Source organism: Heterodontus francisci, chromosome 35 (assembly GCF_036365525.1).
Source record: "Heterodontus francisci isolate sHetFra1 chromosome 35, sHetFra1.hap1, whole genome shotgun sequence".
NCBI lineage: Eukaryota > Metazoa > Chordata > Chondrichthyes > Heterodontiformes > Heterodontidae > Heterodontus > Heterodontus francisci.
This window is the reverse complement of record NC_090405.1, coordinates 56,131,780-56,158,909: the sequence shown is the minus strand read 5'-3', so window position 1 is coordinate 56,158,909 and position 27,130 is coordinate 56,131,780. Positions and strand designations below refer to the sequence as shown.

Below are 27,130 nucleotides of genomic sequence, written 5' to 3'. Positions count from 1 at the left end.
TCATCATGCAGCGTGTCATTACCGCCATGTTAAATGGAACAGATTAAGGATAGATCTTGCAGCTAAAAATCTAGACATCAATGAGAATGTTGTGGGCCATCAGCAGTAATAATGTATACAACCACAATCTGTAAACTTCTTGATCACCATCAAGTTAGCTCAACTGAGAGTGTAGAGGGCATGGCAGAAGCAGCACCAGACATGCTTTAGCATGCAGCACCAGGACTGAACATCAAAACCAGCATCAAACCAATAGATCAGTACATAGCTATGTAGCTCTACTGCATCCAGTCAAAAATGTTGATAGGCAACCAGGCAACTAACAGGACTGCCAGATTGGGCCTACAGACATGAACATTTAAATGTTCGTTAGGGTAGTTAAACTGCTTCCTCTGGCAGGGAAATCTAGAAACAAGGTGCACATTCTTAAATTATGGATAGGCCATTTAGGAGTGAAATCAGGAAGCACTTTTTCAGACAAAGGGTAGTGGAAATCTGGAATCCAATTCCCACAAGACTGTGGATGCTGGGGGACAATAAAATTTTCAAGAATAAGGTCAACAGATTTTGACAATCAGTGAAGAGATGGAAGGACTAATTGATAATGCCATCAAGCAGCACCCTACTCATCAATAAACTGTGCACTGATGCTTACTTTTAGTTCCACCAAAACTACTCAGTTAAAGACCTCATCACAGTCTTGATCCAGACATGGACACAAGAGTTGTATGCCAGAGGAGAGATGAGAAAAACTATTTTCGGTATTGTAGTATAAGGGTCTGAAAGGGTTAATGTTGAGAAAGTATAAAGAATACCTCCTACAATGATGATGTAAGAGATCACGTGACACACAGACTTGAAGAGAGATGCAGCGTGGCTTCAGAGGAGTCACACAGACGGGTGTGAAGCTGTACACAGTTATAATGTAATAAAGGTTAATTTTCCAAGTACTCAAGGCTAAGGAATCTCTAATATATTAGAGGAACAGCATCTCATCTACCGATTAGGCACACTACAGCCTGCCGGACTGAACATTGAGTTCAATAATTTCAGAGCATGACAGCCCCCATTTTACTTTCATTTTTAGTTGTTTTTTCTTTTTTCTTCTTTTTTTCTTTTTTACATTTTTTACAACCTTTTTTTTTTGCATTTATTTCATTTCATCTTAGTTTGTTCAGTTTGCTTACCCACTGTTTTTTTTCATGTTTGCACTTGCTGCTGTTCAATATTCAGTCCGTTAACACCTATTCTGTACTAATGCTTTGTCTTTCAACACACCATTAACATATTGTTTGCCTTTGCTCCGTGGCCTTTTGGTCAGTTATGTGACCTTGTCCAATCTGCACCTTCTCCTTTGTTATCTCTTGCCCCACCCCCACCTCACTTTATTATAACCTGTGACATTTTTAATATTTGTCAGTTCTGAAGAAGGGTCACTGACCCGAAACGTTAACTCTGCTTCTCTTTCCACAGACACTGCCAGACCTGCTGAGTGGTTCCAGCATTTCTTGTTTTTATTTCAGATTTCCAGCATCCGCAGTATTTTGCTTTTATATAAGGAATCTCTAAGCCTGACTGACATTAAGGTGGCAGCATACCAACCAAACATACAACTGTGATCAACTGTGAGATCATGAACAACAGTGAATCTTACCATACAACACACCCAGAAGAAGAATTTGAAGAAATACTTTGAAGAGCGCTGACCTGGAAAAAAGCACCAAAACTGCAGAACTCAAGAAGAGACTGTGGAAAAGCTCCTGAGCTGCTCCGTGGACGAAGCACACACAGAGAGTTGGCTCATATAAATCCGGTCTAGCGATCACAGGCTTTGAGTTGGAGAACCAAGCAACAATTGGGGATCTGGTGAGAAACTCTAAAAATGGGAAAAAAATTGTTTCTAACGGCACTAGACAGGCAGCAGCAGGAAAACCAAAAGCCCTTAGTCAGGGCAGATCCAAGGTCGGTGCCATTACACGTGTCGATTGGAGCGAGCTATAAAAAAAAAACAAGGCTGCAAATACTCGATAGTCCAAGAGAAGGGAGTTAAAGGAGTATAGCAGGAACACTACAAAACTGCGTGTAGAACAAGGAGTAAATAAATCCACAGTCTAGCAACAAGATTTCACTGGGAGAAAATGGTAGCCATAGCCAGAGTCAGCACGGGGTTGAAACTTCTGATGCTGGACTGAAAAATTCAAAAGTGAAAGTAAACCAAACAGAAGCTATGGATCTTAAATTCACAATACCAAAGAGGTTTGGACACATGAAGGACCAAATCAAACCCCAAATTGGTCACTCTGGTGAAAAAGATTTTTGAGATACATAATTGCTTCCAAATTAGACAGCCAGTCTGAAGCAGAGCAAGTGAACACATTGTTGTATTCCTCTGGGGCAATAGCAGACAATGTTATTGCAGGACAAGGCATTAATGAGATATCAGCCAAATTTGATGAGGTTTTAAAAGCCTTTGATAGTTATTTCAACCTGTGGAACAATAAGTTTCTTGAAAGGGCAAGATTAAACAGAAAGGTCCAAAAACCAGGTGAAACAGTTGATGCTTTTGTCAATGACCGTTATAGACTAGCTGAAAGATGTGATTATGGAGACCTAAAAGCTGAGTTAATAAGAGACCGCATTATAATAAGTATTGCTGATGAATCCCCATCAGACTTATTGCTGTTTAAAAAAGACCTCACTCTGGACAAAGCTATTCAGTTGGTGAGACAAGATTAATGAACTGTACGGTTGCTGGAGGTTTCCTGAACCAAGGTCTTTCTTCACCTCTCAGGATTGCTCTGTTGTTCTTCTGGACCAGAGGTCCAGCAACCGTACAGTTCCTTAATCAGGGGGCTGTAAAAGTAGCACCAGAAAAGAAGGTACATTGGGAGGGGAGAAAGCACAAGATGCCATGAAACCCTGCCAGCGCTGTGGCACCAAATAGACCCACAGGCGCAACAGTGCCCTGCAAACAAAGCATAATGCTTCCACATTAAGAAATTAAGGCATTTTGGGAAAATGTGCCAAAGTAAAATTTCCACTCCCACAAGTTCGAAAGAAAAAGCATTCAGGCATAGAGTGATCACTGAAGTTGAACAACCTCCATCAGGAGAGAAATCAGAAAACTTCTTCGGTGAGATCAATGATCCTAAATCATGAGTTTGGTCTGCAGATATATATGTCAATGGGCATTACACCAATTTTAAACTGGACACTGGAGCAAGTCTGCCTTATCAGACAAAGAGCCATGTTTATCAACACACTACCTGCAACCAATAGAAACTGTTACATGGCCCAGGAGGGGTTGAACTGGAAGTTAAGCGGAAGCTACAGGCAGCACTCCAGTACAAGGGAAAGCAGATATTAGAAACACTATGCTCTAAGTCTCTCTCTTAAGTAGAAGAGCTTGTCTTTCATCTTATAAGGAAAGTGTAAGAAGTTAAACAAGAAGAATCCAGGAGTCACTTCCAAAAAGAATTTCTGAAATTGTTTACTGGTCTAGGGAGACTAAAGACCGATTATAGTATTACTTTTCAAAAAGATGCAAAACCAGTATGTCTTTTCATGCCTAGGAAGTTACCACACCCACCAATGATGCAAGTCCAACATCAACTGGATGACATGACCAGGATGGGAGCCATTTCTCCTGTCACTGAATCTAGAGAGTGGTGTTCGGGAATGGTTCCAATTCCTAAACCCAACGGTGATCTTCGTATTTGTGTAGACTTCACTGAATAAGGCTGTACCAAGAGAAGTTCATCCAATGTCCGCAGTGGATGAAAGCTTGGCAAAGTTAACCAAAAGTATCGTCTTCACGAAGCTCGACATGAATAGTGGTTTTTGGCAAGTTCCACTGCAGAAGAAGTCAAGGTTATTAACAACCTTCATTACTCCGTTCGGAAGATTTTGTTTTAATCATCTACCATTCAGCATAACAACAGCAATGGAAATATTCCAAAAAACTATGTCAAAAATTCTACAAGGTTCTACACCCTTAAAGGTGTAAGATGCCATATGGACGACATCTTAGTTCAAGGTGAGTCCACTGAAGAACATGACCTGAGGGTTAGAGTGGTATTGAATTGTCTACAAGATGAAGGCCGAACACTTAATGAGAAGTGTGAGTTTTCAAAAATGTCTATTCGTTTTTTAGGACACATTGTCAGTAGCAACAGCATAATGGCAGACCTGCAAAAGATGAGAGCCATTAGGGGATTCCCACTTCCTACCTCTGTCAAAGATCTTCAATGATTCCTTGGCATGGTCAATCAGTTGGCAAAGGTTTTACGTAATGTTTAGAGATACAGCACTGAAACAGGCCCTTCGGCCCACCGAGTCTGTGCCGACCATCAACCACCCATTTATACTAATCCTACACTAATCCCATATTCCTACCACATCCCCACCTGTCCCTATATTTCCCTACCACCTACCTATACTAGGGGCAATTTATAATGGCCAATTTACCTACCAACCTGCAAGTCTTTTGGCTTGTGGGAGGAAACCGGAGCACCTGGAGAAAACCCACGCAGACACAGGGAGAACTTGCAAACTCCACACAGGCAGTACCCAGAATTGAACCCGGGTCGCTGGAGCTGTGAGGCTGCGGTGCTAACCACTGCGCCACTGTGCCGTCCCTAACACAATCTAACACAAGTTACTGAGCCTTTGTGACAACTATTAAAGAAAGCTCAAGAAAGCTGCTGGGATGCACATCAGGAACAAGCATTTCAAAGGATCAAGGAGATGCTGATTTCGACAGATATCTTAGTGCATTATAACCCTACACTTCCAACCACAATTGCAGCAGAGGCCTCAGCTACAGGGATAGAGGCAGTCTTTTTCCAAGAAAGCCAGATGGAAGTCAAAGACCGGTTTATTATTATGCGTCATGAGCATTTTCTGACACTGAGACAAGGTATGCCGTAATACAGAAAGAAGCTTTCGCAGTCATGTGGGCTTATGAGAAGTTTTCAGCTTATATTATCGGTTTAAAGGTTGTCATAGAGACAGACCACAAACCTCTAGTTTCCTTACTAGATGAAAAGGAACTCACTCTGATGCCTCTGCGAATCCAGAGATTCCGGTTGAGGCTTTTGAGACTGATTATACTATTACTTTGCAAAATGATGAGAAACCAGTATGTCTTTTCACACCTAGGAAGTTACCACGCCCACTAACGAAGCACGTGCAACATCAATTGGATGACATGACCAGGAAGGGAGCCATTTCTCCTGTTACTGAACTTATAGAGTGGTGTTCGGGAATGGTTCCAGTTCCTAAACCTAACGGTATGAAGCGGTATACATACAGGCCAAGCAACAAAGGACAGCAGATCATTGTCCAGAGATACTCTTGACCATCCCACACAACAGGATGCTACCTTTATTACTGAAAAAGAGTCATATTCTCAGGTCACTGCATCACAATGGCCAGAAAGTTCAAAAACTCAAAGAAATTCTTCATGCTCAGATGCAAGATGAAGAATGCATCTATATCTGCCAATATTGTATGCAAGGCTGACCGCAGCAGACTCCCGGCGGTAAGAGGATGAAAATTGCCTTCGAACACAGAAGGCACTTTACTATAATGGATGATTTGCTGGTATATGATGAGAGACGGGTGATTCCAGAATCACTCCGGGTAGATATCTTGGAGAAAATACACCACGGTCATATAGGCATAACTCAATGTAGAGCACGGGCTCAGGCGTTCGTGTGGTAGCTGGGAATATTGAAAGATATAGAAGAAATTATTTCAAATTGCCAGGTATGTGCACTGCACAGATAGGATTAGAAGGAACCCCTTACCTTGACCCAATTCCCAACAAGACCGTGGGAATGTCTGGCGATGGATCTGTTCACATTTAATGGAAAATCCTACCTGATTGTCATCGACTACTTTTCAAGGTGGATCAAGGTCAAACATTTGTACATAACGAAAACTGAAACAGTCATTCGAGTGTTACAAGAAAACTTTGCAACACATGTGTTATGACCTGGTGAGAGGGGTCTAGAGGCCTGGTTTAACCATCAACAGGGTTTAATTTTTAAAATACACCGTGTTTTTAGCTCCCTCTTAGTGAATCCTTGTTCACCGTTTTCCAATTGTAAAGCAAAGAAATCAATTCAGATAGGTTTTCTTAGATTTTAAACAAGAAAGAAAGAAGTTTATTAATTTCAAACTCCAATCCAGTTACCAACTATGAATATGCGATGTGACCACGCTAGCATGCATCCGCGATAAACACACGCAGATAGAGACAGAAAAGTAGAAAAGAATAATGGGGAAAAGTTTGAGGCAATATATGGGTTTCTATTTTACTGTCCTTTGAGTTTGCTGTGACGTCTTTGGTTGCTGGTTAGACTTGCAATTCATTGGGGCCCAGGGCACACTTCAACTTGTTTCAAGGTCGGAATCTTTTCTCTCGAGGTTTACGTGCCTTCCATTGGTCCGGTGGATTGGCAGAAAGCGAGAGAGTCTCCACTGTGATACTACAGGCACAGTGTAGGCATGTCCCCACAAAGATAAAGAGTGGTACTGCCAAATCTAGAGCCCCCGGTTATCTAGAAGCTTACAGGGTAAGTTAAAGGAAAAGAAAGCTTATGACAATCACCAAAATCTTAATACTTTGGAAAGCCTAGAGGAGTACAGAAAGTGCAGAGGTAAAGTAAAAAAGGAAATTAGAAAAGCAAAGAGAGGACATGAAAAATTATTGGCAGGTAATATCAAGGAAAAAGTTATATCAGTACATTAAGAGCATGAGGATAACTAAGAAAAGGGTAGGGCCTATCAGAGATGTACAAGGGAACTTATACGTGGATGTAGAAGATGTGGGCAGGGTTCTTAATGAGTTTTTTGTCTCTGTCTTCACAAAGGAGAGGTTTGATGTAGACATTGTAGTTAAAGAGGAGGAGTGTGAAATGCTAGATACGATAAGCATAATGAGAGAAGTACTACTAGAGGGTCTGACATCCTTGAAAGCAGAAAAATCACGAGGGCCGGATGGATTGCATCCCAGGTTGCTAAAGGAAGCCAAGGAGGAAATAGTGGATGCGCTTGAGGATCATCTTCGTCTCCTCACTAGATACAGGCGAGGTACCAGACGATTGGAGATCTGCAAACGTTGTACTATTGTTTAAAAAGGGTGCGAGGGATAGGCCAAGTAATTATAGGCCAGTCAGTCTGACCAAATGGTTAGAATCAATTCTGAGGGACAGGACAAACTGCCACTTAGAAAGGCACGGATTAATCAGAATAGTCAGCATGTATTTGTTAGGGGAAGGTCATATTTTACTAACTTGATTGAGCTTTTTGAGTAAGTGACAAGGAGGAATGATGATGGTAGTGCAGTGGATGTGATCTACGTGGATTTTAATAAGGCATTTGACAAGGTCTACATGGCAGACCGGTCAGTAAAATGAAAGCCCGCAGGATACAAGGGAATGTGGCAGGTTGGATCCAGAATTGGCTCAGGGACAGGAAACAAAGGATAGTAGTTGACGGATGTTTTTGTGAATGGAAAGCTGTTTCCAGTGGTGTTCCACAGGGCTCAGTGTTGGGTCCCTTGCTTTTTGTGGTATATATTAATGATTTGGACTTAAATGTGGGAGGCATAATCGGGAAATTTGCTGATGACACAAAAATTGGCCATGTAGTTGACAGTGAAGAGGATAGCTGTAGACTCCAGAATGAGATCAATGGTTCGGTCGAGTGGACGGAAAAATGGCAAATGGAATTCAATCCTGAGAAGTGTGAGGTAATGCATTTGGGGAAGGCAAATAAAGTGAGGGAATACACAACAAATGGGAGGATATCGACAGGGGTAGAAGTAGTGAGAGACCTTGGAGTGCATGTCCACAGGCCCCTTAAGGTGGCAGGACACGTAGACAAAGTGAAGGCGGCATATGGAATGCTTTCCTTTATTGGCCGAGGAATAGAATCCAAAAGCAGGGATGTAATGCTGGAACTGTATAAAACGCTGGTTAGGCCACAGCTGGAGTATTGTGTACAGTTCTGGTCACCACATTACAGAAAGGACATAATTGCTCTGGAGAGAGTACTGAGGAGATTTACAAGAATGTTGCCAGGGCTTGAAAGAAGCAGCTATGAGGAAAGATTGGATAGGCTAGGGTTGTTTTCCTTAGAACAGAGGAGGCTGAGGGGAGACTTAATTGAGGTGTAAAAAATTATGAGGGGCCTAGACAGAGTAGACAGGAAGGACCGGTTTCCCCTAGTGGAGAGGTCAATTACCAGGGGACACAGATTTAAGGTGATTGGTAGAAGGATTAGAGGGGACATGAGGAAAAACCTTTTCACCCAGAGGGTGGTGGGTGTCTGGAATTGGAGGCAGAAACCCTCAATTCTTTTAAAAGGTACCTGGACCTGCACCTGAAGTGTTGTAACCTGCAAGGCTATGGACCAGGTGCTGGAAGGTGGGAATAAATTGGGCGGCTAGTTTTTTCGGCCGTCACGGACACGACGGGCTGAATGGCCTCCTTCTGTGCTGTAATTTTTCTATGGTTCTATTCAGCCCAAAGAGTCTGCAAAGGGATACAGATAGATTAGGTGAGTGTGCAAAAATTTGGCAGATGGAGTATAATGTGAGAAAATGTGAGGTTATCCACTTTGGTGGGAAGAACAGAAAAGCAGATTATTTAAATTGAAAGAGACTGTAGAATTCTGTGGTACAGAGGGAGCTGGGTATCCCTGTACTTGAAACACAAAGAGTTAGTATGCAGATACAGCAAGTAATTAGGAAGGTAAATGGAATGTTGGCCTTTATTGCAAGGGGGATGGAGTATATAAGTAGCAAATTGGACAGGGCATTGATGAGACCACATTCAGACTACTGCAGACAGTTTTGGCCTCCTTATTTAAAAAGGGATATACTTGTATTGGAGGCAATTCAGAGAAGGTTCACTAGGTAGATGCCTTGGATGAAGGTGTTGACTTTGAGGAAAAGTTGAGCAGTTTGGGCCTATACTCATTGGAGTTTAGAAGACTGAGAGGTAATCTTATTGAAAGATGTAAGATTCTGAGAGGGCTTGACAGGGTAGATGCTGAGAGGATGCTTCCCCTTGTAGGGGAATCTAGAACTAGGGAGCATAGTTTCAGAATAAGGGGTCTCCATTTAAGATGGAAATGAGAAGGAATTTCTTTCCTCAGAGGGTCATGAATCTTTGGAATTCTCTAACCCAGAGAGCTGTGGATGCAGAGTCTTTGAATATATTCAAGACTGAAATAGACAGATTCTTGAACTATAGGGGAGTCATGCATTATGGTGAATAGGCAGGAAAGTGGAGTTAAAGCCAAGATCTTATTGAATGGCGGAGCCGGCTCGAAGGCCGTATGGTATAATCCTGCTCCTATTTCTTACATACTTAACTTGGATGATCTCATTCCAGCCTACAGCAGTAGCTAGATAACATTCAGGCTTGAGTAGCTCATATTTGTACCACAGAAGTGGCACGCAATGACTATCTCTAACAAAGAAAGTCCGACCATCTCCCCCAACCTTCAAAAGCATCGCCATCTCCTGATCACCCAAAATCAAAATCTTAGGGGCTACCAATGATCAGAAGCTTCACTGAACCAGGCATATTAACACCATGCTTACAGTAGCAAGGCAAAGGCTGTGTACTTTGAGACAAGTGGTTGATCTCCAGATACCTCAAATCCTCTACTCCAGCTACAGTCAGGATAGGTGTTGCAGTAATACTCAAGAAGCTCAACACCATCCAGGACAACAGTTTATTTGGTCAGTTTCTGTGCCATGAGATATATAAGAATCTTCGGTGCACTGTGGCCCTAGCATATATAATCTATAAGATGCACAACAGCAACTCACGAGGGTTAATTCAACACCTCGTTTTCCTGCTACCTCTGCTCACAATAAGGACAGGAGCAAGCTGAGGGGTGACCTAATAGAGGTCTTTAAAATTATGACAGTATTTCTACTGGTGTGGAAAAGTAAAACAGAAGGTCATCAATATAAGTTAGTAACTAAGAAATCCAATAGGGAATTCAGGCGAAACTTCTTTATCAAGAGAGTGGTGAGATTGTGGAACTTGCTGTCACAGTAAGTAGTTGAGGTGAACAGTATAGATGCATTTAAGGGGAAGCTCGATAAGCATGAGAGGGAAGAGAACTGAGTTGCTGATAGCGTAACATAAGGAAGGATGGAAGGAGGCTCAAGTGGAGCATCAATGCCAGCCTGGCCTGTTTGTGTGCTATATATTCTATGTAATTCCATGTAAGAATTGCAGCAGCTCAAGGAGAAGATGCACCACCATTTTTTCAGGGCAACAAAGGATAGTCAATAAATGTGGCTTTGTCACATTGTTGTCCACGTTCCATAAAAAAAATTAAAACAAAACAAGGAAGCGTCTCATGTCCAACCTCTCTCAATACAGAAAGCGGGGGCTCTAGAGAATTAACTGTTATTACTGGACGGGAAAAACAACAACTATTTTAAAATGACTACAAAATTTATCATGTTTTATCAAATCACTGAGCTGATGTTATCTAGTCTACTGATATCTACTGTAAATGTTCATGTAACTGGTTTCATGTAATTCGGAAAATGGAATTAATTTATATTGCTGAACATTACTTAGAAACATAGAAAATAGGAGGAGGAGTAGGCCATTTGGCCTTTCGAGCCGACACCGCCATTCAATACGATCATGGCTGATCATTCAAACTCAGTATCCTGTTCCCGCTTCCTCCCCGTATCCCTTGATCCCTTTAGCCTCAAGAACTATATCTAACTCTTTCTTGAAAAAGGATATGCAGCTCATGATGCTTAATATTTCACATCAATATGCTCATACCTCAGCAGATTTGGGGAGTGAGTAGCTAAACAGAGAGGGAAGGTGTCAGGTTTGAACCCTGTTTCATGCCAAGTTGGCTGATCTCAGCCAGGACTACTGTTAGGACATGAAAACTGGTCTCAGCAACGCTGAGTTACGGGTGTGGCGAGGGGGTGGGCAGCAAAACATTTAGGAATCCAGCTTCAGGAGCTTCCAGTGACTCCTGCTGGAAGGTGCTGATTTATATGTTGATTTTGGGGAGAATCAGCCCAAGCTTTGATGCACATAGAATCAAGCAGAATGGCAGCATTCAATATCCTGCCTTACACATGAGGTTTGGTCACTGGATCGAGGCACCAAAAAGCTGCCAGTGCTATGGCACCATAGTCCAACAAATGCTGATGCCTTCATGACAGGACAAGAGATGGAAAGCTAAAAAAAAAAATCAAAAACAAAATGTACAGTTTTTTAATGACACATTTCACATAGTTCAGCATTTTAAGGTGTCAGATTATTCGCACTCGTTATACAATCCTGATCCACACTGAGCTACATTTTATGAGGCATGCAAGGAATTTCATACATGTATATAAACCAATTATATTTAGATGGAGTAGGAACCATCCCAGCACTACTCCCATCTACTGATCAAAGTTCAGCTCTGCTATAATTCCTTTCAATCTTAAAGTTAATAAATTTTGACAAAAATTCAGCTGGTAGTAGCAATATAAAGTATAGGAATTGCAAAACTCACCTTGTATTGTTTGACGTAATTTTACAAAGAATACTAAGTGAAATAGTATATTTTGTTATTCATTTCCTGTAATCTTGTTTTTAAACAATAAATCTGTACCAGGACCACCTGCATGCACACTGTAGTCAGTCAAAAGATCACTTGTTCCTTTATCACCCATAGGCTCACCAGACTGCAGTACAAACTGTTAAAACAAAGAACAAAGAACAGTACAGCACAGGAACAGGCCATTCGGTCCTCCAAGCCTGCGCCGATCTTGATGCCTGTCGAAACTAAAACCTTCTGCACTTCCGGTAACCGTATCCCTCTATTCCCATCCTATTCATGGATTTGTCAAAATGCCTCTTAAACGTCATTATCGTACCTGCTTCCACCACCTCCCTCGGCAGCAAGTTCCAAGCACTCACCACCCTCTGTGTAAGAAAACTTGCACAGTGGCGCAGTGGTTAGCACCGCAGCCTCACAGCTCCAGCGACCCGGGTTCAATTCTGGGTACTGCCTGTGTGGAGTTTGCAAGTTCTCCCTGTGTCTGCGTGGGTTTTCTCCGGGTGCTCCGGTTTCCTCCCACAAGCCAAAAGACTTGCAGGTTGGTAGGTAAATTGGCCATTGCAAATTGTCCCTAGTATAGGTAGGTGGTAGGGAAATATAGGGACAGGTGGGGATGTGGTAGGAATATGGGATTAGTGTAGGATTAGTATAAATGGGTGGTTGATGGTTGGCACAGACTCGGTGGGCCGAAGGGCCTGTTTCAGTGCTGTATCTCTAAAACATCCCCTCTAAACTTTGCCCCTCTCACCTTAAACCTATGTCCCCTAGTAACTGATTCTTCCACCCTGGGAAAAAGCTTCTGACTATCCACTCTGTCCATGCCGCTCATAACTTTGTAAACCTCTATCATGTCGCCCCTCCACCTCCGTTCATTCCAGTGAAAATAATCCGAGTTTATCCAGCCTCTCCTCATAGCCAATGCCCTCCAGACCAGACAACATCCTGGTAAACCTCTTCAGTACCCTCTCCAAAGCCTCCACGTCCTTCTGGTAGTGTGGCGACCAGAATTGCACGCAACATTCCAAGTGTGGCCTAACTAAGGTTCTGTACAGCTGCAGCATGACTTGCCAATTTTTTATTCTATGCCCCGACCAATGAAGGCAAGCATGCCGTATGCCTTCTGACTACCTTATCCACGTGTTGCCACTTTCAGTGACCGGTGGACCTGTACGCCCAGATCTTTCGGTCTGTCAATACTCCTAAGGGTTCTGCCATTTACTGTATACTTCCCACCTGTATTAGATCTTCCAAAATGCATTACCTCACATTTGTCCAGATTAAATTCTGTCTGCCATTTCTCCGCCCAAGTCTCGAACCGATCTATATCCTGCTGTATCCTCTGACAATCCTCATCACTAACCGCAACTCCACCAACCTTTGTGTCGTCCGCAAACTTACTAATCAGACCAGCTACATTTTCCTCCAAATCATTTATATATACTACAAACAGCAAAGGTCTCAGCACTGATCCCTGCGGAACACCACTTGTCAGAGGCCCTCCATTCAGAAAAGCACCCTTCCACTGCTACCCTCTGTCTATGACCGAGCCAGTTCTATATCCATCTTGCCAGCTCATCTCTGGTCCTGTGTGACTTCCCCTTTTGTACCAGTCTGCCATGAGGGACCTTGTCAAAGGCTTTACTGAAGTCCATATAGACAACATCCACTGCCCTTCCTTCATCAATCATCGTCGTCACTTCCTCAAAAAACTCAATCAAGTTAGTGAGACACGACCTCCCCTTCACAAAACCATGCTGCCTCTCGCTAATAAGTTCATTTGTTTCCAAATGGGAGTAGATCCTGTCCCGAAGAATCCTCTCTAATAATTTCCCTACCACTGACGTAAGGCTCACCGGCCTATTATTTCCTGGATTATCTTTGCTACCCTTCTTAAACAAACAACATTGTCTATTCTCCAGTCCTCTGGGACCTCACCTGTAGCCAAAGAGGATACAAAGATTTCTGTCAAGGCCCCAGCAATTTCTTCCCTTTTCTCCCTCAGTATTCTGGGGTAGATCCCATCACGCCCTGGGGACTTATTTATTTAGAGATACAGCACTGAAACAGGCCCTTCCGCCCACCGAGTCTGTGCTGACCAACAACCACCCATTTATACTAATCCTACATTAATCCCATATTCATACCCCATCCCCACCTTTCCTCAATTCCCCTACCACCTACCTATACAAGGGGCAATTTATAATGGCCAATTTACCTATCAACCTGCAAGTCTTTGGCTGTGGGAGGAAACCGGAGCACCCGGCGAACTTGCAAACTCCGCACAGGCAGTACCCAGAATTGAACACGGGTCGCTGGAGCTGTGAGGCTGCGGTGCTAGCCACTGTGCCGCCCGACCTTAATGCTTTGCAAGACGCCCAACACCTCCTCCTTTTTGATAACGACATGACCCAGACTATCTACACTCCCTTCCCTAGGCTCATCATCCACCAAGTCCTTCTCTTTGGTGAATACTGATGCAAAGTACTCATTTAGTACCTCGCCCATTTCCTCTGGCTCCACACATAGATTCCCTCCTCTGTCCTTGAGTGGGCCAACCCTTTCCCTGGTTACCCTCTTGCTCTTTATATACATATAAAAAGCCTTGGGATTCTCCTTAATCCTGTTTGGCAATGACTTTTCATGACCCCTCTTAGCTCTCCTGACTCCTTGCTTAAGTTCCTTCCGACTTTCTTTATATTCCTCAAGGGCTTCGTCTGTTCCCAGCCTTCTAGCCCTTACAAATGCTTCCTTTTTCTTTTTGACTAGGCTCATTACAATACTTTGGTACAACAGGAATGTCAACAAGTCTCCCATCACCAAGAAAATGGAGAATGCAGCATGGTCAATTTGATGGCTGCAAGATGATCAATAGCAGCCCAGTGAAGTCTATCCAACTGATTTCCCTTCATGCCCTCATAAAAAGGAGGTGCCAAGGAGTCTTCTCACAGTAGCCAGGCTGACATAAGACCTCTGCAGTGGGGGATCAAGCTGTGTGTTACCACAAAATGGGGTTTGGGGAGGGAATCTGCAATTGGATCAAACTGCTCTACACAAACATCAGTAGCGCAGTCTCAATCAATGGGTGGGAATCAGAAAGTTTCCCGATCCAATCTGGAGTCAGTCAGGGCTGTCCTCTCTCCCCTGTCTTGTTTGTTTGCTGTATTGAACCTTTTGCTGAGTCTATTAGGAAGGATGCGAGCATAAGAGGGGTGACAATCCCAGGCAGTGGAGGCACTCAGGTTAAAACCTCCCTGTACATGGATGACGTCGCCTTCTTCTGCTCGGACCCGTTGTCCGTGCGCAGACTGATGAGCATCTGCGACCAGTTCAAACTGGCTTCGGGAGCCAAAGTTAACCACGGCAAGAGCGAGGCCATGTTCTTTGGGAACTGGGCTGACTGATCCTTTGTCCCCTTCACCGTCAGGTCAGACTACCTGAAGGTGCTGGGAATATGGTTCGGAAGGGCAGAGGTGTGCACCAAAACCTGGCAGGAGCGAGTAGCCAAGGTACAACACAAGCTGAGCATGTGGGGGCAGCGATCTCTCTCCATTGTGGGTAAGAACCTGGTCATCAGGTGCGAGGCGCTCACATTGTTGCTCTACGTGGCGCAGGTCTGGCCCATACCCCACTCCTGCGCTGTGGCAGTCACCCGAGCCATTTTCCGCTTCATCTGGGGATCTAAAATGGACCAGGTCCGGAGGGACACAATGTTCAAACCTATGGATAAGGGCGGGAAAAATGTACCCAACGTCGCCCTCATCCTGATGATTACCTTCGTGTGCGGCTGCATCCAGCTGTGTGGAAACCTCCAGAACACAAACTCCAAGTGTCACTACATGCTGAGGTTCTATCTGTCACTGGTGTTGTGAAGGATGGGCCTGGTCACATTGCCGCGGAACGCTCCATGCAGTTGGACCGTGCTGTACCACCTATCCTTCGTGGAACAGTTTCTGCGGAAAAACACCTTTGACCACCGATCCATCAGGCAGTGGTCTGCACGGAATGTCCTCAAGGCCCTACAGGAAAAGGAGATGGTGGATCCTGTCGGATGGTTCCCCGAGCAGATCTCCAAAGTCATTTGGCGGAATGCCTCATAGCCAGAACTTTCAAACAAGCACCAAGATGTAGCTTGGCTGGTGGTGAGAAGAGCCCTCCCCGTCAGATCCTTCCTGCACGCCCGAAGTCTCACCCTCGACGCACAATGCCCTCGAGGTGGCTGTGGTGGGGAAGAGACAGTTGCCCACCTCCTTCTGGAATGTGTCTTTGCAAAGCAGGTGTGGAAAGAGATGCAGTGGTTTTTGTCGAGGTTCATCCCAAGCAGCTCTGTAACACAGGAGTCTGTGCTCTACGGCTGTTCCCAGGGCCGCACACCGAGATAAACATCAACGGCTGCTGGAGGACTATCAATTCGGTGAAAGACGCCCTTTGGTCTGCCCAAAACTTGCTAGTCTTCCAGCGAAAAGAGTTGTCCACCACCGAATGTTGCAGACTGGCACATTCCAAGGTCCAGGACTACGTGCTGAGGGACGCACTAAAGCTTGGGGCAGCCGCAGCAAAGGCTCAATAGGGAAAGACCACTGTGTAAGGTCCCTCCACCAAGCTGAACTGAGGGGATGGATCCATGGAAAACCCCTCGAGCAGTATCGGGAAAATTTTCGCGTGCTGTAAAATGTATATGGCATGAAAAATGAAATGGAAGGGTTGTGAGGAAACTCACTCCTGTATTGAAGGAAACTGACCTCCTTTGCACTTGTTGGAATGTCAACTTGGTGCTGTTTTGAACTGTTTTGTAACGTATTTTTTTTTTTAAAACAGATTTTTTAATGAATAAAGTATATTTTGGGAAAAAAATTGTTGTATAGATCACTCACATCTTTGTAATATTCGAAAGCTTCTATGTGTGAATATATACACACCCAATATATGTAAAGAAGGTTGTGAAAACTGTATGGCATAATAACTCAATCATCAGATTTTTCCTTCATTTTCACATCACACTGGCCTCAAGACCTATGTTATCTGATTACATATAGAGAAGCACAAGAATTGGTGGTGTGAAGAATGTATGACTGCTCTATTTGGCACAGATGACAGCTTCCCCCAATCCAACTTCCCAAGAGTCCACTCAAAATCATTACTTCATATTAGGTGAACAGAGCTAGAGTTCCCAGAATGTACCGAGTGATAATGGAAAGACATCACTTTGTGTCAACCCAGTGGATAAGAAACCCTTAGGGTCAATGTCTGCCAATAATATGAGCCCCAATATCATTCTCCCAGTACCTGCTCTTCCCCCAAAGAGGCTGGAATTTGGTGAAGGCCCCTACTTATGCTGGACTTCAATATACAAACTGCATTTTCATAAACAGACCTCTGCTGTGAAGATGTCAATATCTTCAAGTAGAATCAAGAATGGAACTAAGATTAAACATTTAATTTCGAAGTTACAGATACAGAGATACAAATTCTGACTACTGTAAAGCAGCTTCAAAGAATAAATGTCTTCTGTACTTTTGCAGAATATGACCAACTGGTAAAATTAGCAATGTTCTGTATTGTAACATGTTAATATGGCAGTATAGTAAACAACTCTGCCTATAGCCAATCAGAAGCTATGCTCCAGTATCATAGTTAGGTAAAGAAATTCTAAACATTAGAAATAATATTGAATATGACAAAGGATATTGGGAAAAATGTGCAATGCAAAAATATTCTACCCTTCTTCACTAAAGATTACACATCATGTAACAGTTAACAATATTTGTTCTACAGTAATTAACTCACCTTCCAACAGGTCTCTTGCCAGACCAGGTTCTGCCCCCGTGGACCGAACAAAGTCTGACAGGACCGCATCCATATCAAGAGTCATGTGATCATGAAGAGGCACTACCTGACCCACAGCAGAACTGGTTTTGGTCGCCAGGCTTTTAGTCGGTCATCTGTTGAACCAAAATAAAAGAAGTTTCCAGGGCATATAAAACAAGCTTTACATCAATCATCAATCCAGGAGGAGTTCATGACTACTTCCCACTGATTGCTGCAGTCCGTCGGGGAAGTATAGTTTCCCTCACAGAATTACTTGCTTGTTTTCTGCTGCTGCGAAGTAATATGAATGCAACAGCTCACTCCTAACTGTTTGTACCATCCAGTAGCTGTGAAAGTAACAGCCCCACCAGTGTGTGACAATGACTCATATCTTAGGAACTAGAAGAATAAAGAAAACAATCCACAACTGTGAACAGCATACACCATAACGTTGGTGACTCTTCCATTTCACCGCACTGAGTAATTAAGTACCAGAATTAAATTCCAAAGCAACTCCACTTCTTAGCCAGTAAAAGCATGGCTAAAATCACACATACAAAGGCAGATGCTGGAAATCTGAAATATAAACAGAAAATGCTGGAAATACTCAGCAGGTCAGTCAGCATCTGTGGAGAGAGAAACAGAGTTAATGTTTCAGAGCTACAGGGATACAGCAGAGAATTGGGACTGACTGGATTGCTGGCATGAGAGCTGGCATGGACTCGATGGTCTGAATGGTCACCTTCTGTGCTGTAAGGACTCTATGACCCGATGCAAGGCCATCAATGTGAAATATTAATGGTTCCTCTCTCCACAGCTGCTGCTCGACCCACTCTGTATTTCCAGCATTTCCTGTTTATACGCCGACATTACATATTCAGTCCTGATTATTTAAGCAGATGAGAGTATGAAACAAGGTATTGGAAAGGACTCTTATTTCAAGAGCAAGATCAACTGCACAACTTGGGGCGGCACAGTGGCGCAGTGGTTAGCACTACAGCCTCACAGCTCCAGGGACCCGGGTTCGATTCTGGGTACTGCCTGTGCGGAGTTTGCAAGTTCTCCCTGTGACCACGTGGGTTTTCGCCAGGTGCTCCGATTTCCTCCCACAGCCAAAGACTTGCAGGTTGATAGGTAGTACCCAGAATCGAACCCGGGTCCCTGGAGCTGTGAGGCTGCGGTGCTAACCACTGCGCCACTGTGTCTTCGTAAGACATGCCCTCCAGATCAGGCAGCATTCTGGTAAATCTCCTCTGCACCCTCTCTAAAGCTTCCACATCCTTCCTATAATGAGGCGACCAGAACTGAACACAATATTGCAAGTGTTCTTGGTGGATCCTAGAGGTGCAGGGGAACGAAGAGAAGACATTGCTAGAGTTGCGTATTGCACTTAAATAGGTAGAAATGGAACCATGCAAAGATAGAGGCAGAGAGAGATACAGCACGAAACAAGCCCTTCAGCCCACCGAGTCTGCGCCGACCATCAACCACCCATTTATACTGATCTTACATTAATCCCTTTTTCCCTCTCACATCCCCACCTTCCCTCAATTCTCCTACCACCTACCTACACTAGGGGCAATTTTTTTTTTTTTTTTTTTTTACAGTGGCCAATTTACCTATCAACCTGAAGTCTTTGACATGTGGGAGGAAACCGGAGCACCCGACGGAAACCCACACGGTCACAGGGAGAAGTTGCAAACTCTGCACAGGCAGTACCCAGAACCGAACCCGGGTCACTGGAGCAGTGAGACTGCGGTGCTAACCACTGCATCACTGTGCCGCCCCTGTTCCAAGGAGCTCAAAAAAAGTGTGACATTGAAGGTGGATGGCATGATTTACCATAACAAGAGCATGAAAAGGATAAAGCACTTATGTTTATATAACGCCTTTAATGTAATAAAACGCCCAAGGTGCTTCACAGGAGCATCATAAAACAAAGCATGACACTAAGCCACAAAAGGAGATATGAGATCAGGTGACCAAAAGCTTGGTTAAAGTTAGGTTTTAAGGAGTGTCTTTAAGGAGGAAAGTGAAGTGGAGAGGCAGAGAGGTGTGGGGAGGGTACGCCAGGGCTTGGGGCCTAGGTAACTAAACGTCACGGCCACCAATGGTGGAGTAATTAAAATCAGGGATGCACAAGAGGCCCAAAATTAGATAAGGGCAGATATCTTGAAACAATATGTAGATAGTCGAACGAGGGAAGGGGCCGTACTGGACCTGGTATTGGGGAATGAGCCCGGCCAGGTGGGAGAAGTTTCAGTAGGGGAGCATTTTGGGAACAGTGACCATAATTCCATAAGTATTAAGGTCCTTGTGGATAAGGATAAGAGTAGCCCTTGGGTGAAGGTGCTAAATTGGGGGAAGGCTAATTATAACAATATTAGGCAGGAACTGAAGAATTTAGATTGGGGGCGGTTGTTTGAGGGTAAATCAACATCTGACATGTGGGAGTCTTTCAAACGTCAGTTGATTAGAATCCAGGACCAGCATGTTCCTGTGAGGAAGAAGGATAAGTTTGGCAAGTTTCGGGAACCTTGGATAACGCAGGATATTGTGAGCCTCGTCAAAAAGAAAAAGGAAGCATTCGTAAGGGCTGGAAGGCTGGGAACAGACGAATCCCTTGAGGAATATAAAGACAGTAGGAAGAAACTTAAGCAAGGAGTCAGGAGGGCTAAAAGGGGTCATGAAAAGTCATTGGCAAACAGGATTAAGGAAAATCCCAAGGCTTTTTATACGTATATAAAGAGCAAGAGGGTAACTAGGGAAAGGGTTGGCCCACTCAAGGACAGAGAAGGGAACCTAAGTGTGCAGCCAGAGGAAATGGGCGAGGTACTAAATGAGTACTTTGCATCAGTATTTACCAAAGAGAAGGACTTGGTGGATGATGAGCCTAGGGAAGGGAGTGTAGATAGTCTCAGTCATCTCATTATCAAAAAAGAGGTGGTGTTGGGTGTCTTGCAAAGCATTAAGGTAGATAAGTCCCCAGGGCCTGATGGGATCTACCCCAGAATACTGAGGGAGGCAAGGGAAGAAAATGCTGGGGCCTTGACAGAAATCTTTGCATCCTCATTGGCTACAGGTGAGGTCCCAGAGGACTGGAGAATAGCCAATGTTGTTCCTTTGTTTAAGAAGGGTAGCAAAGATAATCCAGGAAATAATAGGCCGGTGAGCCTTACGTCAGTGGTAGGGAAATTATTAGAGAGGATTCTTCGGGACAGGATCTACTCCCATTTGGAAACAAATGAACTTATTAGCGAGAGGCAGCATGGTTTTGTGAAGGGGAGGAGTGTCTCACTAACTTGATTGTGTTTTTTGAGGAAGTGACAAAGATGATTGATGAAGGAAGGGCAGTGCATGTTATCTATATGGACGTCAGTAAAGCCTTTGACAAGGTCCCTCGTGGCAGACTGGTACAAAGGTGAAGTCACACGGGATCAGAGGTGAGCTGGCAAGATGGATACAGAACTGGCTCAGTCATAGAAGACAGAGGGTAGCAGTGGAAGGGTGCTTTTCTGAATGGAGGGATGTGACTAGTGGTGTTCCGCAGGGATCAGTGCTGGGACCTTTGCTCTTTGTAGTATATATAAATGATTTGGAGGAAAATGTAGCTGGTCTGATTAGTTAGTTTGCGAACGACACAAACATTGGTGGAGTTGCGGATAGTGATGAGGATACAGCAGGATATAGATCGGTTGGAGACTTGGGCGGAGAAATGGCAGATAGAGTTTAATTCGGACAAATGTGAGATAATGCATTTTGGAAGGTCTAATGCAGGTGGGAAGTATACAGTAAATGGCAGAACCCTTCGGAGTATTGACAGGCAGAGAGATCTGGGCGTACAGGTCCACAGGTCACTGAAAGTGGCAATGCAGGTGGATAAGGTAGTCAAGAAGGCATACGGCATGCTTGCCTTCATCAGTCGGGGCATAGAGTATGACAATTGGCAAGTCATGCTGCAGCTGTACAGAACTTTAGTTAGGCCACACTTTGAATATTGCGTGCAAATCTGGTCGCCACACTACCAGAAGGACGTGGAGGCTTTGGAGAGGGTACAGAAGAGGTTTACCAGGATGTTGCCTGGTCTGGAGGGCATTAGCTATGAGGAGAGGTTGGATAAATTCGGATTGTTTTCACTGGAACGACAGAGGGTGGAGGGGCGACATGATTGAGGTTTACAAAGTTATGAGTGGCATGGACAGAGTGGATAGTCAGAAGCTTTTTCCCAGGGTGGAAGAGTCAGTTACTAGGGGACATAGGTTTAAGGTGAGAGGGGCAAAGTTTAGAGGGGATGTGCGAAGCAAGTTCTTTGCACAGAGGGTGGTGAGTGCCTGGAACTTGCTGCCAGGGTAGGTGGTGGAAGCAGGTACAATAGCGACGTTTAAGAGGCATCTTGACAAATACATGAATAGGATGGGAATAGAGGGATACGGACCCCGGAAGTGCAGAAAGTTTTAGTTTAGGCAGGCATCAAGATCGGCGCAGGCTTGGAGGGCCGAATGGCCTGTTCTTCGTTATCTCAGAGGGTTGTGGGGCTGGAGGAGATTATGGAGAAATGAAGGGGGAGAGGCCGTGGAGAGATGTGAAAACAAGGATAAGTATTTTAAAATCAAGACATTGCTTGACCAGGAGCCAATGTCGGTCAGCGAGCACAAGGCTGATAGGTGAACGGGACCAAGCGTGAAATAAAACACAGGCAGTAGAGTTTTGGATGACCTCAAGTTTACTTGGAGTGGAATGTAGGAGACCACCCAGGAGTGTGTTGGAATAGTTAAATCTCGAGGTAACGAAGGCATGAATGAGGGTTTCAGCAGCAAATGAGCTGAGACAGGGGTGAAGTCAGGCGATGTTACAGAGGTGGAAACAGGCAGTCTATTGATGGCACGAATGTGAGGTCAGAAGCTCATCTCAGGGTCAAACTTGGCATCAAGATTATGAACAGACTGGCTTAATCTCAGACTGTTGCCAGGGAGAGGGCTGGAGTCAGTAGCTAGGGAACGGAGTTTGGAGCGGGGCCCAAAAACTATGGCTTCAGTTTTCCCAATATTTAATTGGAGGAAATTTCTGCTCATTTACTACTTGATGTTGGATAAGTAGTCTGATAATTGTCTTTGACACCCGTGCCCTTCAATTCGAGCAATGTCTCACATTTAAATGGAAAGAGACTGCAGAATGCTGCAGTACAAAAGGATCTGGGTGTCCTTGTACATCAACCACAAAAAATTAGCATGCAGGTACAGCAGGTAATTAGGAAGACAAATGGAATGTTGGTCTTTATTGCAAGGCAGATGGAGTATAAAACTAGGGAAGTCTTGCTGCAAATGTACTGGGCATTGGTGAGATTACACCTCGAGTACCGTGTACAGTTTTGGTCTCCTTACTTAAAGAGGGATATACTTGCATTGGAAGCAGTTCAAAGAAGGTTCACTAGGCTAATTCCTGGGATGAAGAGGTTTTCTTATGAGGAAAGGTTGAGCAGGTTGACCAGTGAACATCAACGCAAGCTCGAGGAACAGCATCTCATCTACCGATTAGGCACACTACAGCCTGCCGGACTGAACATTGAGTTCAATAATTTCAGAGCATGACAGCCCCCCATTTTACTTTCATTTTTAGTTATTTTTTCTTCCTTTTTACATTTTTTTACAATCTTTTTTTGCATTTATTTCATTTCATCTTAGTTTGTTCAGTTTGCTTACCCACTGTTTTTTTCAGGTTGTTTTTCTTCAGGTTTGCACTTGCTGCTGTTCAATATTCAGTGTATTCACACCTAATCTGTACTAATGCTTTGTCTTTCAACACACCATTAACATATTGTTTGCCTGTTCTCCGTGACCTTTTGGTCAGTTATGTGGCCTGGTCCAATCTGCACCTTCTCCTTTGTTATCTCTTGCCCCACCCCCACCTCACTTGTTTATAATCTGTGACTTTTCTAATATTTGTCAGTTCCGAAGAAGGGTCACTGACCCGAAACGTTAACTCTGCTTCTCTTTCCACAGATGCTGCCAGACCTGCTGAGTGATTCCAGCATTTCTTGTTTTTATACCATTTTGGATACTGTTGAGGGAGATGGCTCACCAGGGGAAGGTAGCAGTAGCCAGGTTCATGGCACCGTGGCTGGCTCTGATGTTCGGAAGGGCGGGAAAAAGAGTGGAAGTGCTCTAGTCATCGGGGATTCAATTGGAAGGGGAGTAGATAGGCGGTTCTGTGGTCGAAAACGAGACTCCCGAATGGTATGTTGCCTCCCAGGTGCACGGGTCAGGGATGTCTCAGATCGGCTGCAGAACATTCTGAAGGGGGATGGTGAACAGCCAGTTGTCATTGTGCACATAGGCACCAACGATGCAGGTAAAAAACGGGATGAGGTCCTACAAGCAGAATTTAGGGAGTTAGGTGCCAAGTTAAAAAGTAGAACCTCAGAGGTAGTAATCTCAGGATTGCTACCAGTGCCACGTGATAGTCAGAGTAGAAATGAAAGAATAGTCAGGATGAATGCGTGGCTTGAGAGATGGTGCAGGAAGGAGGGGTTCAGATTTTTGGGACATTGGGACCGGTTCTGGGGGAGGTGGGACTATTACAAATTGGACGGTCTACACCTGGGCTGGACTGGAACCAATGTCCTTGGGAGTGCTTTTGCGAACGCTGTTGGGGAGGGTTTAAACTAATGTGGCAGGGGGATGGGAACCAAATGAGGAGGTCAGTGGACAGTAAGGAGGTAGTAACGAAAGCCTGTAAGGAACTAGATAATGAAGTCAGCGTGACTAAGGGGAAGAGTAGGCAGGGAGCAGATGATGAACGCAAAGGGACTGGTGGTCTGAGGTGCATTTGTTTTAGCGCAAGAAGTGTAGTAGGTAAGGCAGATGAACTTAGGGCTTGGATTAGTACCTGGGAGTATGATGTTATTGCTATTACTGAGACTTGGTTGAGGGAAGGGCATGATTGGCAACTAAATATCCCAGGATATCGATGCTTCAGGCGGGATAGAGAGGGAGGTAAAAGGGGTGGAGGAGTTGCATTACTGGTCAAAGAGGATATCACAGCTGTGCTGAAGGAGGGCACTATGGAGGACTCGAGCAGTGAGGCAATATGGGCAGAACTCAGAAATAGGAAGGGTGCAGTAACAATGTTGGGGCTGCACTATAGGCCTCCCAACAGCGAGCGTGAGATAGAGGTACAAATATGTAAACAGATTATGGAAAGATGTAGGAGCAACAGGGTGGTGGTGATAGGAGATTTTAGTTTTCCCAACATTGACTGGGATTCACTTAGTGTTAGAGGTCCAGATGGAGCAGAATTTGTAAGGAGCATCCAGGAGGTTTTCTAGAGCAGTATGTAAATAGTCCAACTCGGGAAGGGGCCATACTGGACCTGGTGTTGGGGAATGAGCCCGGCCAGGTGGTTGAAGATTCAGTAGGGGACTACTTTGGGAATAGTGATCACAATTCCGTAAGCTTTAAAATACTCATGGACAAAGACGAGAGTGGTCCTAAAGGAAGAGTGCTAAATTGGGGGAAGGCCAACTATACCAAAATTCGGCAGGAGCTGGGGAATGTAGATTGGGAGCAGCTGTTTGAAGGTAAATCCACATGTGATATGTGGGAGGCTTTTCAAGAGAGGTTGATTAGCGTTCAGGAGAGACATGTTCCTGTGAAAATGAGGGATAGAAATGGCAAGGTGAGGGAACCATGGATGACAGGTGAAATTGTGAGACTAGCTAAGAGGAAAAAGGAAGCAAACATAAGGTCTAGGTGGCTGAAGAAAGACGAAGCTTTGAAAGAATATCGGGAATGTAGGACCAATCTGAAACGAGGAATTAAGAGGGCTAAAAGGGGTCATGAAATATCTTTAGCAAACAGGGTTAAGGAAAATTCCAAAGCCTTTTATTCATATATAAGGAGCAGGAGGGTAACTAGAGAAAGGATTGGCCCACTCAAGGACAAAGGAGGAAAGTTATGCGTGGAGTCAGAGAAAATGGGTGAGATTCTAAACGAGTACTTTGCATCGGTATTCACCGAGGAGAGGGACATGAAGGATGTTGAGGTTAGGAACAGATGTTTGATTACTCTAGGTCAAGTCGGCATAAGGAGGGAGGAAGTGTTGGGTATTCTAAAAGGCATTAAGGTGGACAAGTCCCCAGGTCCGGATGGGATCTATCCCAGGTTACTGAGGGAAGCGAGAGAGGAAATAGCTGGGGCCTTAACAGATATCTTTGCAGCATCCTTAAACACGGGTGAGGTCCCGGAGGACTGGAGAATTGCTAATGTTGCCCCCTTGTTTAAGAAGGGTAGCAGGGATAATCCAGGTAATTATAGACCGGTGAGCCTGACGTTAGTGGGAGGGAAGCTGCTGGAGAAGTTACTGAGGGATAGGATCTATTCCCATTTGGAAGAAAATGGGCTGATCAGTGATAGGCAACATGGTTTTGTGGAGGGAAGGTCATGTCTTACCAACTTAATAGAATTCTTTGAGGAAGTGACAAAGTTGATTGATGAGGGAAGGGCTGTAGATGTCATATACATGGACTTCAGTAAGGCGTTTGATAAGGTTCCCCATGGTAGGCTGATGGAGAAAGTGAAGGCGCATGGGGTCCAGGGTGTACTAGCTAGATGGATTAGGAACTGGCTGGGCAATCGGAGACAGAGTAGCAGTGGAAGGGAGTTTCTCAAAATGGAGACGTGTGACCAGTGGTGTTCCACAAGGATCTGTGCTGGGACCACTGTTGTTTGTGATATACATAAATGATTTGGAGGAAAGTCTAGGTGGTCTGATTAGCAAGTTTGCAGACGACACTAAGATTAGTGGAGTGGCAGATAGTGAAGGGGACTGTCAGAGAATACAGCAGAATATAGATAGACTGGAGAGTTGGGCAGAGAAATGGCAGATGGAGTTCAATCAGGGTAAATGCGAGGTGATGCATTTTGGAAGATCCAATTCAAGAGTGAACTATACAGTAAATGGAAAAGTCCTGGGGAAAATTGATGTACAGAGAGATTTGGGTGTTCAGGTCCATTGTTCCCTGAAGGTGGCAACGCAGGTCAATAGAGTGGTCAAGAAGGCATACGGCATGCTTTCCTTCATCGGACGGGGTATTGAGTACAAGAGTTGGCAGGTCATGTTACAGTTGTATAGGACTTTGGTTCGGCCACATTTGGAATACTGCGTGCAGTTCTGGTCGCCACATTACCAAAAGGATGTGGATGCTTTGGAGAGGGCTTTTCAGTAGATTTGTTGGGAATTTAGAATAGTGGGAATGGAGGTTAAGGCAGTTGTATGTTCCTCCTGCAGAATGTGGGAGGTAAGGGTCACCAAGAGTGTCCCTGCTGACTGCATCTGTGGGAAGTGCACCCAACTCCAGCTCCTCGAGAACCGCGTTAGGGAGCTGGATGAACTTCGGATCATTCGGGAGGCGGAGGAGGTTATTGAGAGGAGTTATGGGGAGGTAGTCACACCTCAGGTAAAAGAAGTAGGTAGATGGGTTACCGTCAGGGGAAGGAGAGGGAACCAGCAGGCAGTGCAGGGATCCCCTGTGGCCGTTTCCCTCAACAACAGGTATACCGTTTTGGATACAGTTGCGGGGGACGACTTACCAGGGGTAAGCAATGGGGTACAGATATCTGGCACAGAGTCTGTCCCTGTTGCTCAGAAGGGAAGGGGGAAGAGGAGCAGAACATTAGTCATTGGGGACTCCATAGTTAGGGGAACAGATAGG

At 44.5% G+C, this 27,130-nt stretch overlaps 1 protein-coding gene across 5 annotated transcripts in view; it reads right to left on the bottom strand.

Moving 5' to 3' along the window:
* Positions 1 to 27,130, bottom strand: part of otud7a (OTU deubiquitinase 7A) — a 307,458-nt gene that overhangs the window by 106,518 nt on the left and 173,810 nt on the right. For all 5 annotated transcript variants that reach the window (XM_068015653.1, XM_068015658.1, XM_068015654.1 and 2 more), the window contains one exon: positions 17,401 to 17,555. In XM_068015653.1, the coding sequence (XP_067871754.1) occupies positions 17,401 to 17,485 (85 nt within the window). In that variant the 5' untranslated portion in view covers positions 17,486 to 17,555. The remainder of the gene's footprint in view (positions 1 to 17,400; positions 17,556 to 27,130) is intronic.